Source organism: Salvia splendens, chromosome 4, assembly GCF_004379255.2.
Source record: "Salvia splendens isolate huo1 chromosome 4, SspV2, whole genome shotgun sequence".
Lineage (NCBI taxonomy): Eukaryota > Viridiplantae > Streptophyta > Magnoliopsida > Lamiales > Lamiaceae > Salvia > Salvia splendens.
The window spans coordinates 37,383,764-37,400,153 of NC_056035.1; the positions used below are offsets into that span (position 1 = coordinate 37,383,764).

Consider the following 16,390-nt stretch of genomic DNA (forward strand, 5'->3'; position numbering starts at 1 on the left):
CTAGTGAAGTCATTTTATTTTCTGATCTCATTTGGAAAAAAATATGGAGAAAAAGTAAAGTAAAAGAGAGAATAATAGAGAGAACGAACATTTTTTAGCACGAAGATTAATGGATAAATATTTAGTGAATTAAGAGGAGTACAAACAAAGTATTAAATACATATAAGTAATAATACGATAATATAATATGAGAGAATAGAGTAAATAAGTAATGATAGAATAACGTAGATGGTAGAATAAAGTAACAACATAAATGAGAGATTAAATATGTTAGATTTTATCAAAATAAATAATGACCCATTTTAATAAGAATATGACAATTCAAAAGAGAATACACCTTAGCACTAATGAAATAAAAGAAGCATATACAATGTGATATAAGTTGGTGTTGTCATGAAGCATATACAATGTGATATAAGTTGGTGTAGTTGTCATGGTACAATCAGTCATATTTTATGGTTATATTGGAATAATGAGGCTATGATGACTACTCTCTCAATCTTTAGTTTGAATAGTAAAAGCTTTACATAAAGCTATAAAAAGGAAAGTTTTCCTTACTAAAACTTGTCACTAGTCACTACAATGAATTTTGAGTCTATCTTTATGGCAATAATCCCATCATGCAAAATCTCCCAATATTTCTACGGTAATGTATTTAGATGCTGAAAATAAGATGAACATAGACCAACGTAGAACGATGCTTTCAAATGATGCTTACTATATGTAAGATAATATTTCTCTCTAAAAGTTTACATCTTCTAATTTATCATGACTGATTGATGCAAAGTTAGTCGATGCTTAGAAAAATCAACACACGTAAAATATCTACTGCTGTTACTGTATTATAATAAGATCTCAAGTCTATCCAAAAGCTCAATTCCAAATTTCTTAAAACAGAATAAAAATTATCAAGGTAAAAACGCAAACAAGTTGAGGCCCAAAGTACATATATTGGGCTTTTATTGATTCAAAGCCCAGCCCATTTTAGCAAAATCGTTTATGCCTCAATCAGGAACTCAGGTGTCGTAATCACACTGGAATTTTGTCAGTTTTAGTGCAGAGAGACTTTTTTCAGGCTGAAACGACAGCGTTCTAGTGTTACGTCATTGGCTACTGTTTAGCTATTGGCACGTGCGGGTAGCTGTCACGTGGCTAGGCAGCAGCGAATGTACATCCACTACTTCACTACTCACCGCTCACTTCAATCTTGTGACTTTGTGAAAATAATACAGGTTATTTTCCGGTGATATCCATGTCATTCGTGTCAATTTTTCGGCATGCCACGTAGGACACTTATTTACCAGAAAATACAGGGTCGGGTCAAAATGAGAGATACCAGTAACCGGCAAAATTTGTGACTTTATTCGCCAATTTTATAGATTGTGGGAAAAATTAGAATTTGATAAAAGTCAGTAACTTTTAAGGCAGTTATCCCTAAATATAATTAACTCGTACGAGTACTAGTATTTATTATAGAGTATTTTCTCTACTACTCTTTCGTTTGATAATTTATTTTATTCCTTAATTCATTAAAATCACTTTTTCAGTTATTGCATGGCTCAAAAAATATCTTCTTGGACTTATTTTCTACTCCATCGTCTCTCAAAAAGTGATAAACTCTCCGTTCCTTATTCATTGAGCCTTTTCTACTAACATACTTTTTTTCCATCTCTCTCTTATTTTATTAATTTTACATTAAAATTCGTATTATTTCAAAAGTTTTTATTTGTTAGAAAACGGAGGGAGTATCTTATAATCAAGTATCGAATGATATTTGTTGTAAGTTCGAACTAACTCAGCTCATTCTTTATTATAACTTCGCCATATCATATACTCACTCTGTCTTACTCTAAGTAGAATATTTTTGGCACGTGATTTTATGTAGTGATGTTTTGTAAGTAAAAGTGAAGAGTGTAAAATAAAAGAGATGTAAAAAGTAGAGATGATGATGTTTCTATATTTAGCAATATGTCATTAAGAGTGAGACGTTCCAAAAAGAAAAATATGTCACTTGAAATGGGACATAGGGAATAGTACGAGCACCCACAACCGTGCTATTGCCAACAAGCACGGTTGTGGGCCCGGCGCCACTATTCCTGCCTGCTCTTAGGCAAGAGCACAGCACCCACACCGGTGCTCTTCCACAAGAACGAGCACAATTCATTTTAAATAAAAACATTCCCATAACATTAAAATTCATTAAAAAACCGAAATAATATTACAAATTACAAATAAAATAGAAAAGACATAATTACAATCCTAAAAAATAAAAATTACATAATTAAAATCCTAAAAATTAAAAATTACATAATTAAAATACTAAAAATTAAAAATTACATAATTAAATTCGTAAAATTTAAAAAATCCACTACGCGTTGCCGAATTTCGCCCACATGTGTTTGATTAGGTCTTCTTGTAGCTCAACGTGGGTTCGGGTATCACGCATTGTGTGCCTTGTTTGGATCCTCTCACCCACCGTCGTATGCACACCTCGGCGTGGGGGGAGAGCTCGCGCTTGAGCTTCCGGCTTCATCCTCGTCGTAGAAGCTAGCCGCCCTCGGTCCTTCGTCGGCTATAATCATGTTGTGTAAGATAATACACGTGTACATGATGTCGGCGATATTGTTCAAGTACCATAGCTGAGCCGGGGCCTTCACAATGTTGAATCGGGCTTGAAGGACCCCAAAGACTCTTTCGACGTCTTTCCGCGCGGACTCTTGACGCTGCGCAAAAAGAACCCGTCTCGGGTCTTGCGGGTTGCTGGGCGTCTTCAAGAAAGTCGACCACCTTGGGTAGATACCATCGGCGAGATAGTAACCCATGTGGTATGTATTTCCATTGACAGTGAAGTCGATCGCCGGTGCTACACCATTCAACATATCATTGAAGAGGGGTGAAGAATATAGCACGTTCAAGTAGTTGTTGGATCCGGCAATGCCGAAATATGCATGCTAAATCCATAGGCGGTAGTCGGCGACCGCCTCAAGGATAAGTGTTGGGCCGCCGCCTTTATAGCCGCTTAAGTGTTGCCCCCTCCAAGCAGTCGGTCAATTCTTCCACCTCCAATGCATACAGTCAATGCTGCCAAACATTCCGGGAAAGCCATGGACTGATTCGTGAAGACGAAGCAACCGTTGGCAATCATCGGTGGTGGGTGCCCGAAGGAATTCATCACCGAAAGCTGTACGAACGCCATAGCAAAAATTTTTAAGACAAAGGATTCCAGTGGACTCACCGATATGCAAATACTCGTCAAAGAGGTCGGCCATTTGCCCAGTAGTGAGTTGTCGGATGGCACACGTACACTTCTGCAACGGCGTGATACTTTGCCGGCCGGCTGCATCTAGACCTGTTTGGAAGAATTCAACACGGACGGACAATGTGTTGACAATACGCATAAACAGACGCTTTGACATGCGAAAACGACGCCTGAAGTAATCCGCCGGCAACCGCGGCTAGTCGGCAAAATAGTCGGCAACGAGCCTTTCGTGGGCTCCCTCCCGGTCACGATGGATGTAGCGGCGAGTTGATCTAGTTGGTTGATGAGGAGGGGCAGGGGTATTCGCTGCGACATGCATTATAAGCGGCACGATGTTGTTCGTAGTATTCTTGTTCTTCGCGCTCCGCTTCCGCAACAAGATGGGTGAAATCCATTTGAGGTTTTGAGTGAGAGATGAAGGTGTAGATAAGTTGTATGAAAAATATGAATGAGAGATGAATGAGAGATGATTTGATGTGGAAAATGGATGATGAATGTGTGTATTTATAGATGATTTTGGGGAAAAAATAAAAAAATCAAAAAAATACAGAAAAACGGGCAAAAAAACTGCCATTTTTTTGGGATTGGAAAAATATTTTTTTTATTTTTAATCGATTTTTATAATTAAAAACCGAATTTTTGAAAAAAAAATATATATATTAAAAAATAACGGCTATGTCGTTGCCCAATCAGCCGTCGACACGTCACCTGCTCGCTGGCACATATATAATATATGAAACGTTCATAATATTATGGTCACATATTAATAATTTGTCTATAATTTTTTTTACTTTTTTGGAACCATAAAATGTAATTAGTGCATATTTTAATTCAAATTTTAAAAGCAATAAAGAGGTAATTCAAACATAAAATTAAAAATTAAAAATGAGACCAAAGACTAATAAAGTCTTTTAACTTGTGTACTAACCACATTTATTATTTTTATATATAATTAATACATCAAATTTACTAATATAACCTTATTTTGGTTGTGCAAAATTTAGTTGCTCATCATCACTTAGTATAAAAACCTCATTCTATTATTTTTATTTTCTCTCCTTTTAATCTACAATATAACTGACATTGCATACTATATTGATATGTCGAATATGAAATATGCACATGTAATAGAAAATGGATGAGCATTTGCACCACTGGACATTCAAACCAAACATTTATAGGTATTTAAATCAATAGACATTGATAAATAAATAAAAAACCAAACATTTATAGGCTAAATAGTAATTTTGTGTATTCCACCAGAAAAAATATTCAAACCATTCTTCAGAAACCTTATATTTAAATCCACTTGTATAGATTAAATATATTAATTCATGAAACAAAACATGATTAGATATTCCAACTCGACTGTATTTCAATTAGGAATTCGAACATTAACGAACCTAATAAGTTACCTAACCAAAAATAATAAAGTCCCAAGTCCTAACCAAGTTCCCCAATCTAGCCACCGTGCCTAGCAGTACGCCACGCTCTATAGGTTGTACCCTACCATAAAAAGGAATGGCAATTTCGCAAATAAAACAGAAGTAGAGTCCTCTTTCCACAAAAAAAACAAAGTTTATATAAATATTGGAAATGGGCGTGAGACCATAGAATATTTGGTAGAGAGCTTCATTTCTCTGGCTCTCTGTCTTCACTGAATTCTCCGAAGCTTCTCTCTTTTGCACCCCTTTTTTCCTATCCCTTTTCTTAACCGATAATACTACTGTGTTACGTATTTTTTCTTGAATCTGAGCTCAGTGTGTGTCCTTAACCGAGTGGGTTTTGTGTGAGAGAGAGACTTTTTTTGACGCGAATTCGGGAATTATTTTGGCGAGAGAAATGGAGTCCGATTCGTGGTCTCGGATTTCGAATTATTCTAGGCGTTATCGATCTCGATCAGGTGGGTTCGGTGCGGTTGTGATTTTTTTTGGAGTTTTTAATGTGCGAAAAGTTGTTTTCTTCAAGAGATTTGGTGAAAAGTTTTGATTTTGTTTCGTGGGACTTTTGAGCTGGATTGTGCTTTTTTGGGAGGATTTTCTTGGTTGCGTCTTGGGGAATTTGATGGGATTATGGGAGGAGTTTCGAATTTTGATTGGGATAATCGGTTTAATCTTCTTTTTCAGCTGTTTTTTTTTTGTTTTTGGAAGCACGTTTAGGTAGCTGGGTTTTTCTTCTTCGAGTGAAATTTCGGATTTCATCTCTCAATTTGAAGATATTTGAATGTTTATTTTTCCATTTCTGTACATATCTCACGAAAATGGAGCTGGAAATTGTATTAAAACTATTGGACATCAAGATGATACTTTTTTTTTATTGTTTCGTTGAAATGCGATGCTCTTTCACGGATTAAAGTTTAATTTGTGAACAAAATTGAAAAGTTTTATCAAATTTCCCCGTAGTAATGAATTTTTTATTTAGTTTTGCTTGTAAAATTCCCAGATTTTATTTGGCATATGACATGAGCTGGTTAAAAACGTTTCTTTTTTTCTTTCTTCATTTCTTGTTTATTGATTTCTTATCATTAGGATCCATTTTGATGTTCAGAGTTCCTATCTATACGTGTTTGTATGATGTTCAGAAAATTGTTTAAATCTCTTTAAGTTGTCTCAGATATTTGCAAGTTCGATTTTGTTAATGTAATGGTGAGATGTTTTATTGATTATGAGTTGCAGATGCATATCATGGAGAAGAGTTTGAAGGAGAAGAAGAGCATAAGTCCGAGTTTCTCTGCCCATTTTGCAGTGAGGATTTTGATGTGGTAGGGCTTTGTTGCCATATTGATGAGGATCATGCTGTTGAAGCTAAGAATGGGGTACCTACGTTGCAACTTTCGCTCTCCCATAGGTTTTATTGGTGTTTGTTTGTATGTAAATAGCTGCGTTTTTTATGTTGAGAGCATGTGATCTTGTCTTAATCATGTTTGCTTATGACCACATGGAATTAGTTTAGAGCTTTGGTATAGAATTGCAATTGCATATAGTTGTTTCATGTTTGCTTGTAGGTATGTACGCACATGCTACGAAAACGACGGTTCATTTAGTTTTATTCCACTTGCTTATCTCGTGTCACATCTTGGTTCTTGATTTAAACAATGCGTAAGTAGATTAATAGATGATTTCCTCATGTACAGTGAGCCTTCTATACCTTTTTGCTGTATAATCACGGTTTATGCTATTAAAACTTCGCAATTAGTGTCTTGATCAAATTGTTGGAATGTGTATCGGTGCATTTACAATCAGAAAACAACTCAAGATTCCCACAGTGCACTTGTTTCCATTAATTGATAGATTTAAACATTAATGCTGCCTACTGCCAGAAAGGCGCTTTGTCCCTCGAAGTTCTTGTGCAATGTTCTGATTTTTCATCATTGCGAGGATACTTATATATTCCCAGATTGGAATCTTGAACGTTATGCTTAGACTTACCTGCCTTTGTAGTCATGTTTCGATATGATTTGGCACGCAATCAAATACGTTGATATGCTGCATCACGGCCATTAGTGGTTAATCTGAATTTATGGTTTGGTTAGCATTCTGATAGTTTTTCCCCCCAAATGCAGGTGTGTCCCATTTGTGCGAAAAGGGTCGGATCAGATTTGGTTCACCATCTCACCATGCAGCACGCGAGTCTATTAAAGATATCCTTTTGATAAATGCTAAATACTTCTCTGTGTTATTATTATACTCACCATCAATTATCTTTTTCTTTTTCTCATTTGACAAAGAAATGGCGAACCATGTTTTTTCCTTGACCAGAACCTCACGTGCAGCGAAGAAGAAGACTGCGAAAAAGTGTATCAAATTTCCCACTGTCCATCTTCAAAAGAGAGTTGAGGGATGGAGGAAGCCTGCACTCCCTTCTCGCTGGATCTTCAGTTCCAGTTTCTTCCTCACAAGCAGAACCTGACCCTCTGCTAACGTCGTTCATTTACAATCCACCCGATGCTGATGAGTCCTCGAGTGTCCAGCCCCTGTCATCAGTCGTGGAGTGCACAATGGACGATAACCTCACAGGGGATTCACGCGACAGGTGAAGATTTGTTTTTTTTTGGCCCTATATCTTTATTCTTGTTTGCACTCTTCTTGGATCTTCAGTCGTCTTAGTGATGTTTTCCGGTCCAGGGTGGCGCAAAAATGCCCGTTGTCGGATGAGGATCTGAGGGAGAAGACCCGTAAGTGCGAATTCGTGCAGGGCCTTGTGATGTCTACTTTTCTTGATGAATTATGAACTAATGAGAGTGTATGGGAAAGGGGGGTTGAAATGGAGACCTATTTTCGGAGAGAGAAGTGAGGAAACAGCTTGAGTGAGGAAATAGAGCCTAAGTTGGTTTCTTTCTACTTAGTATGTGATGTATCATGTATGTGACAAGATATTTATGTGCAGAATAAAGCTAACAATCTACCACTTAGTATGTAATATGTATCTTGTTTTCAAATGAAGCCAATCTATATGGGATGGTGTGATAACTGGTAACCTCTCTCTCTCCCAAAGGGTAAACTGTGTTTTGTCCTGTGTGTGTTTGTGTTTGAATAAATTTGACACAGTTCATGTGCAAAAACTAGTCCCAATTTCAATTTCCAAGAGAAGCGAAATTTTCAAATTATTATAGAGTAAAAGTTTCAATTGTACAGATGCACAGGATTTCATCTTTTATTTTAAATTCTATTGAAATTTTGGGTTAAGCACGAAAAAACAAAGAAGAAGCTCAGGGTACTAAAACGAACTTATAATTGAGTTTAAAAAGGAAAAAAAAGGGAAGACAGGGAAGGGCAGTAAGACAAATTATCCATCATTCAGAAGTTCAAAATCCATCACCAAACATCTAATATCTGCATTTGGTTGTAGGAAAGCCACTTACTGGTGCAGTTGTCAACTTCCGCATCCCCTGCAATAACTCCACCATCATCTGACTGCTATGCAGACACATATGCTCGCTATCTCCAGTAAGTATTGTGCGACATGAAGAAGTTGTAGTCAGGATGATCGACTTGCAGTACTCGAAGCCAGGTATCAGCAGCTCGTGAGAGGGAACTGACCTTCTGGGCTTCGTAATCTCCATCCCCATACCAGTCCAAGGCTTTGTACTTGTATGTAGCAAGTCCAAACGTGGGTAGTGAGAGCTTGCTACTAGCTTCGTAGCCACCTTCACATGAGCACAGTAATGTGAATATGTCTAGTTGCAAGCACAAAATGAGAAATGTAAAGATACGAAGGAAAGTCACCTTTAACAGGGTTTGCAAGTGAATGGAAAGTTAGGAAACACGCATCAACATTTTGTAGAGTTGGCCCAACATGTATCCTATATATGGGGTACCTGCAAAACAAGTCACCAACTATCTCGATGAGAACAAGATACCATCATGACCGAGCCATCTGACTCATGTTTAAGAGAGGGCTTACCAAGCAACAGATATCCAACTTGAAGGAGTCAGATCACAACTATTATACGTTTTTAACCCAGGAACTAGAGAGGCAAGTTTTGACATCTGTTGAATGCAAGCAAACACAACCTTTTAAGATAAATACTACTAGTATAATTCTTTTAGGATGTTGGTAAATGGTCAATAAGAGAACAAGACTTGCCTTGTCAGCTAGTGGTTCACGATGAAATGGGAGCTCCGTTTCAAAGTATTCAAAGACAAGTAGACCAGGGGGGTTGCTAACATCGGCTCCCTCAACAGATGGTTTCATAGAAGGGTTGTTTTTCCCTGCAAATCTTCTAAATCCATGATCAATATTGTGCTTCTGGTTCCAAGATCCCTGAGCATCACTGGCTCCTCTGTCAGTTCCTTCACTTTCACCATCAGTACTCGATCCCCTGGAGGAATTAGCATCACTTTCCTCACCAGGCCTCCTGTAAGTACGTAAAGTCAACACAAAAATAATGAACTATTGCCTCCTTTGACCATGTAATAGCAATACCAATTCTACCAACTACAAATATCCAGGCTTTCAGAAAATGTTGATAAGAGTAGATAAACATATTGTAGCACAAGGCTCACCAAAATTTTCGACATTATCAAATAAATCGCCAGAGACTTTTTTCATTATTTTCAAAATTCATTCCACTCAGCACATATGACCTTAAAATGACTTGCAAGACATCACACACACAATTAAACAACTTTCTTGATAGATGGGCAACATTCAAACAAACTTTTGCTCTCAAGAGCTCAAGACAGGATGAAACAGATTGCAAGCTTGGAAGAAACTGCAAAGGGTCCTATAGCTAAAATGCAGCTACAAAATTCAATGGGACCAACTCCAAATGGTCCTTTAGTCATTCCTCACAGTTTCTGTGCACAATGACATGTCTCAAATAAAATATTCGTAAATAAAGTGGCAATGAAACCAAACGATTTAGTAAAATTAAAACTTTGAGTTAGTGATGCTTACAATTCTAACACCTCAAAACAAAAGAAGAAATGAAACATAATAAAAATAAGAACTCACCTTTGTTCCACGTTGCGGTGTGTTGGATCTATATACAATTGGATGCCAGAGAGGGATGGTGCATAATATTGAACAACAGAATCACTCTCATTGCAAAGGAGGGGAACACCAACTCCATAAACACTCCACTCCCTGAAAGATTCCCAAAGATCACCGAGAATGAAATATGGATGGAACTGAGTACCACGATTTTTCCAAGATTTCATACTTGTCTGCGAAATTCCAAGTGCATCAAATTAGACAGCTGATCTTTCATTATAGTAGCAATGTTGAAATTTACATGAAATCCTAATGTTAGGATATCAATGACATTGACGTGAGTAATCCACTGTGGTTCAGTTAAGTTGAGATGGAGGTTGGAATGCTCAAAGAAAAAACACCAATAATGCAATTGCTTCTCTATCAAATTTCAGGCCTTGAACTATTATTTCAGTAGAACAACCAAGAATCTTTCGACTTTTCTCTCTTCCCTTCAGTTTGTAGTAAACAAGCAATTAAAAACCCAACCCTCCCAAAGTTTATCTAGTCAGCCAATGGTATAAAGTAGCACAAAACACAACACACATAGACCGTGCAGTATAACAAAAGTAAGAAGTAACAACTCATAACTTTAACCCATATCCCATAAGCAGCCTCTTATAAACAAAACAATGCAATGAGCAAGTAAGTACGGTTTCGACAGACCTAGAGTCAATACCAGAATGGAAACCTCCAAGAGCTTATCATTTTCATAAGCCAATCTAATTCAGGGAGAATGAGAATGAGATCTGAGGCAACAGGGAGAATGAGAGATCCCAAGCAAAATCTTATTCATGGAAAAAAACACATTGTTATCATCATCTCGCTATCTGTTCAAGCCAAACTACATCGAAATTGCCAAATACCTAAATTCCCTATATCTATAAGGATAAAGAAGTCACAAATTAAACCCAATAAAGAAATGCCGCCCTCACCAAAATAGCACAATTTAAGCACCTACTAATTTAACAACTGACGAAACTGGAAAAATTACCCTAGCAAAATGCTGAGCCGCCACAACGGGAGTGGTGTGCTCCAAAAACCGATCCAAATACGAATCCGAAACGGATCCGTTCCTCTCCGGCAACGACGAGGCCGACTTGAGCTCCGCTTGCTCTTGCTGGCGCCGCCTCATCGCCGGCGGACTGTAGTACAATCTCTCCTCCCCTGCTCTCCTCCTCGTTGACATTCTTCCAAACTAAAAAATCAACACTGAAAACGACAGCAATTACTGCCAATTGACGTCGTGCAACAATCGCTTCGCTGAAAAATTGAGTCTGTTGACTTGATCTGTCGATGATTGTAGCAGGAATTCAGTTTTTGAAGAGTTTTTAAAGTAGAAATTTGGGCCAAAGGGGGAATTTTTTGTTAATTATGATTATAAAGAATGGGTTTTTATAATAAATCTCAATCAAGAACTCCCTATTTTTACTTTGGAATGGATCATGGAGTACCAAGTTTTGAAGGTGCACGTAAAGCAGGTGCACGGTGTTCCAGAGGATTCCAGAAGAAAATGACGGAATTGTATTAATAATAATAATAATTATTATTATTATTATTATTATTATAATCATTTATGATTATAAATACTCCATGTAACTATAATTATAATTGTATTATTATATATTATGATGGATGATCCATATTTACACTACTCATCTTAATAATAAATATAATAATATAATTATTATCATTTGGAATTAATAATTTTATTAAAATTTTATTATTATTCTTCTTTATAAATGAAATAATAATAAGTATATTTTTAGTTTGGTGTTTAAATCAAATATAAAATTTAAAATTTTGATATTTTTCAAACACGGAAAAGTAAAGTTATTGGGAATCATATTCTCAGATTCATTTTTTCAGGAATCATTTTCCTTGTCAATTTTATTTTCCCGCCAACCAAACATGTAAAAGATATACTCAGTTAAGGTGGAGCTTGATTAAAACAATTATTCAAATTATTATTATTATATTTATAAGAAAAATATAAAGAGAAAAAGGTTTCTGACGTCGACTCACGACGTGGATTTATTTGTCATTGGGCAATTATTGCTTATGAGATTGGGTCCATTAAAATTTCAAACCTAATTGTGGCCCAAAATATTGATTGGATAACCTTAATTGCTGTTTGTAGTAAATCAAGCTATTTAAGGCCCCAATTTTACAATGGGTTTAAAATATGAAATTAGTTATCATAAATCTAATTTGAACTTAAGCCCAAAAGGGAAAATTATTTAAACCTTGTTTCGTTACTCTATAATCAAGGAAGTCAATGGATACTACTAGTATGGATTTTTGACAATTATCTATTTTGGAAGTCTTCAACATATTTTATGTGATGTAATAGTCGAGACTAGTTTTTGTGATTAAGATCATCTCCAACCATACTCCAAAAATGAGTTTTGGTGTAGAAATCTTCTCCAACCACACTCCAAACTCAAATCCATTTTTGGTGTTTTTTTGTGAAACAACCACAAATACGGTGTTACTGCAAAAATTTTGTGAGACAAAACCTAAAAAATGGTGTAGATTTTGAATTTGATGTAAATAGTTGGAGTAAAACTAATTTTTGGTATGACGTATACTCAAAAATGAGTTTGAGTTTGGTGTAAATAGTTAGAGATGGTCTAAGAGCAAACACGCATGTAAATGTTGTTCCAACATTCAAAGAAAATCTTTTTTAATGACTTAACTCACCTGTTTATTAGCTAATTGAATGAATTTTTGCCTACTATGCCTTTGTTTTGGTAGATCGGACCAAGTACAGTTGACCTTACCTACTCTTTTTTTAATTTTATTTTAATTTTTAACAAAAATTTCTTGACAAAGGAACTCAAAATTAATATTCCTAGCTAGTTTTTGTTTTCATTTTCTATCCTGTCAAAGAGAGAAACCTATGACCACTATATTCAATTTTTAGAAATAATCAAATATGTCACCTAATAAAAATGATTATATAGTATGCTACAATAGAGAAAATAAAGTAAATAATAGTAGTAGAATAAAATGGAAAGAGGATATCACTTTGAGTGGAATATTTCAAACAAAAAAATGTACATGTAGATAGAGTATAAAAGAATTAAAACGTTATGAATTCATGGTATTGCAAAATCCAAAATCTACCTCTTTTTCTCTCTTAAAATCTGATTTTTGCAAAATAGATTTACCAACTAACTTTAATTTAATCAAAATTCCTACCAACTATTACCTAATCCTGTTTAAGAAATGGTCTTCGTCAACAATTCGAAGGATGCATATATAATTTGATTAATAGTGACTGATAGGATTGAGCTAGTTTTCGAATTTAATTGCATGATAAAAATAGGTGTATATTTGTTAGTTTGATTAAATCATCCGATAAACTAGTTTAAATATTTATTCATATCCCTGGGTGGTTTTCACTATGTTGCTTTACGCATAATAAAAAAAATAGCACTAATTGATTCTTTCATCCGCCCTTTTCTGTTTCAATTAGTAAGTACTAATTTATCCACTCACTTTAAAAAAGCAAATTTATTTTACTTTTTTGACTTACCAATTTTTTTTTATAAATATATGTGTCTAGTAACTAATGGCTGGATTACATTTGAGATTTTTATATTTTTTAGCTGATTAGGATTTTGCACATTAGTCGTAAGATAAGATATGATAGTTTGATAACGTCCTATGAATCGAAAAGTCTTTCTATAGTTACTAACTACGTTCTACTTGCATTTGACCATTTTATTTCTACACAATTCACCCTAAAATTCGGGCCATAAACTATAGTGACCCATAATTTTAATATATCAAAAAATAGTTTTCTTTTGTTGTCCCATAAAATTACTTTCGTTCTTTATTTTTGGAATCCTTTTCACCACATTTTACACAAGTAAGACCAAAGGTCTCACGTTCGAATCAAATCTTTCGTGACACGAATTTTAAATTAAATTAATTAACCCATAAAAAAAGATAAGTCATACTATACACTAACACTACTTTAATTATTTTTCATATTAAAATCTGTATCTTCCACATCATACAACCCGACCCCTGCAAATAGGAATTGTATTTCCCTCGTCGTTGGTCAGCTACTACACACACAAAAATAACTAAAAATTATATTATCTTTGTCTTTGAAAACTTTTGAAATGATACATATATTAATGCATTAATAGGTAAATTAAGAAAGAGACCAAAAGAAAAAGTGATTGAAGTATATTAGTGGATAAGGGGTCCATCTCATTAAAGAGATCTAAGAAAATAACTAAAAATAAATATTTTTTAAGGATAAAAATAGTAGAAAATCTAATTCATAAGTCCTACTGTAATAAAGAGAAGGAAAATGTCTAACTAATCAAAACCGACCCATGACGACTATCAATAAAAAAAATAGAAACAAAATATTGTTGAAAAAAAGATGATGACAAAATATGATCCCAATTCTTCACTTATAAATAGGAACTCCCCTTGTTAATAATTTCATCAATTTTTATTAATCATGGCACCAATCACGGTTGATCAAGAAATCAGCTGCTCACTCCCACCACAAAAATTGTTCAAAGCTTTTGTGGTTGATGCACACGACCTAATGCCCAAAGTTATACCCAATTTCTTTAAAAGCTTCGAAACTATAGAGGGAGATGGAGGGGTTGGGAGTGTCACCCTTGTTACTTTTGCAGAAGGTAAATTAATCATTTCTTTCGAGTTCTGTTTGATATATACGTGTCGTTCTTGTTGTTTGTTGCGTGTTTTACTATGATAAAAACGACTTTTTCTGTATAGTAAAAGTAAATCTATATGCTTTTTTATTTCCCTTAAAGAAATTTGAATTCTAATTGATAGGAAGTGGTATCAAGTCAGCAAAGCATAAGATCGTAGAATTGGACGAGGAAAACCATGTGTTCAAGTACAATTTGATCGAAGGTGGTATTTTAGGAGAAGATCTCGAATCTGTATCGTATGTTTTCAAATTCGATAAGGGTGCTGATGGTGGTTGTGCCATCAAGATTGCCTCAACATACCACCCCAAAAAGGAAGACCACGAGCATGGCATAAAAGAGATCATCGAGAAAGGCAAAGAGGCGACTAAAGGGTTCATTCATGCTATTGAGGCTCACCTCCATGGACATACCTAGAACTAAAAAGGAGAAAAGTAATTAATTATTGTAATTTTCATATGATGATTTCAAGAATTTCAATTAAGTTTGAGTGTTTGAGTGTTTGAGTGTTGCGTGTATTGAGTTTCTATGTATTGTATTAAAGATGTCGAGCAAATGTTATGTATCTATAAAGGTTGGAAAATTATGTTTTACCTTTTTTATTGTGGAAGTATGAATTTATAACTATAAACAATATTTTCTTTGTTAATAATAAATGTCTCACTTTGAATTGACACACAAATTTTAAAAAATGTAAAGGAAATAAACATATAAAGTAGCTAGTATAATATAAATTTTATTTTTATTATATATTATTAATTTATTATAAAATAGATAGTAATAAAGTAAGTTGGTGAAATAAAGTCACTTATAAAAACAAAAAAAAGGAAACATTTGATAGTTGATTTGTATGAATTTTGTGAAATTAAATTTTTTAATAATATTTTTTAATGTATTAAAATCAAACTAAATATATAAATTTAAATAAACAATGCTAAATGTACGTCAAACGAGCATGATGCTTGCAAAAAAAGCTCACCTAAAATATGTAGCGTACCATTCCACTTATTTTAATTATTTAATTTGAAAAGTTTAAAAAGTCTACAACGATTTCGAAGCATTTGGATATTTAAGGACAAGAAATTTTTTATGATTAAATGTAGACTAAAGTCCCAAAATAGTCCCTAACATTTGATGTTTTTTTGATTTTGGTCCAAAACATTATCTTTTGAATTATTCGGTCCCTCACATTTGAAATCGGACCGCATTTGGTCCTAAATTGACGGAATGGTTAAAATTTGACGGAATTTAACAGTCAAACTCGATTTTAATCAATTTTGACGTGATTATTAGTTATAATTATGTTTTATGAATGGCTAATACCTAATTAACCTAATTAACCTAAAACTTAAAAATGTAAAATTTAAAGCGTGAAAATAAAAAAACAACGTAGTTGCAGGAGATGATACCGAGGAAGCACGCCCCGCCGTCGAACTCCCGTCAGCTGAAAACTTCATCGCCGGAAATTTCTACTCGTTATTCAAAGACCACCACCGCAAGAACCCCAATTTAGCCTTAAACCCCGTAAACCCTAACGTGGTGCTGCCATCTCTCTCTTTTGAGTTTTCGAATATCTCCATGCCACGGTATTCCCTTCTCCCAAACTAATGGTCGATCTCAATTGAATGTAAAGCTCCACGCCACGGTGTTCCCTTCTCCCAAACTCTCGCCTTCTTCAACTGGGCCGCGCCGGCGCTGGAGCCTTCGCAATCTCCCGAGCTGTTCAATGAAATGGTCGATCTCTCCGGAAAGGTACTCCAATTCGATGTCGCTTGGAGCTTAATTGATTCGATGAAAGCTCAAAATATGAAGATTCCGATTGGAACATTTTCGATTTTGATTCGGCGGTATATTCGTGATGGTATGGCTGCAGAGGCGGTGGTATATTCGATTCGGCGGTATATTCGATTTTGATTCGGCGGTATATTCAATTTCGATTTCGATTTCAATT

The 16,390-nt window shown here is 35.0% G+C and overlaps 3 protein-coding genes across 4 annotated transcripts; 2 read left to right on the top strand and 1 right to left on the bottom strand.

Moving 5' to 3' along the window:
* Positions 1-4,863: 4,863 nt before the first annotated feature.
* LOC121799830 (protein DEHYDRATION-INDUCED 19 homolog 4-like) lies at positions 4,864-7,728 on the top strand. 2 transcript variants are annotated; one of them, XM_042199329.1, is made up of 5 exons: positions 4,864-5,162; positions 5,935-6,074; positions 6,822-6,899; positions 7,026-7,291; positions 7,366-7,728. In XM_042199329.1, the coding sequence occupies exons 1-5, from the start codon at positions 5,102-5,104 to the stop codon at positions 7,487-7,489; spliced, it is 669 nt and encodes a 222-aa protein (XP_042055263.1). In that variant the 5' UTR covers positions 4,864-5,101; the 3' UTR covers positions 7,490-7,728. The 2 variants fall into 2 exon arrangements, with proteins under 2 accessions (XP_042055263.1, XP_042055265.1); XM_042199331.1 differs by having other exon boundaries at positions 4,865-5,162; positions 7,384-7,728.
* On the bottom strand, positions 7,279-11,167 carry LOC121799829. Its single transcript, XM_042199328.1, has 7 exons — positions 10,728-11,167; positions 9,716-9,927; positions 8,846-9,116; positions 8,663-8,748; positions 8,485-8,576; positions 8,121-8,405; positions 7,279-7,417 (listed from the first exon to the last, which is right to left on the bottom strand). The coding sequence occupies exons 1-6, from the start codon at positions 10,920-10,922 to the stop codon at positions 8,197-8,199; spliced, it is 1,065 nt and encodes a 354-aa protein (XP_042055262.1). The 5' UTR covers positions 10,923-11,167; the 3' UTR covers positions 7,279-7,417; positions 8,121-8,196.
* Positions 11,168-14,184: 3,017 nt separating this feature from the next.
* LOC121800097 (major allergen Pru av 1-like) lies at positions 14,185-15,032 on the top strand. Its single transcript, XM_042199659.1, has 2 exons — positions 14,185-14,403; positions 14,564-15,032. The coding sequence occupies exons 1-2, from the start codon at positions 14,220-14,222 to the stop codon at positions 14,854-14,856; spliced, it is 477 nt and encodes a 158-aa protein (XP_042055593.1). The 5' UTR covers positions 14,185-14,219; the 3' UTR covers positions 14,857-15,032.
* The last annotated feature ends 1,358 nt before the right edge of the window (positions 15,033-16,390 follow it).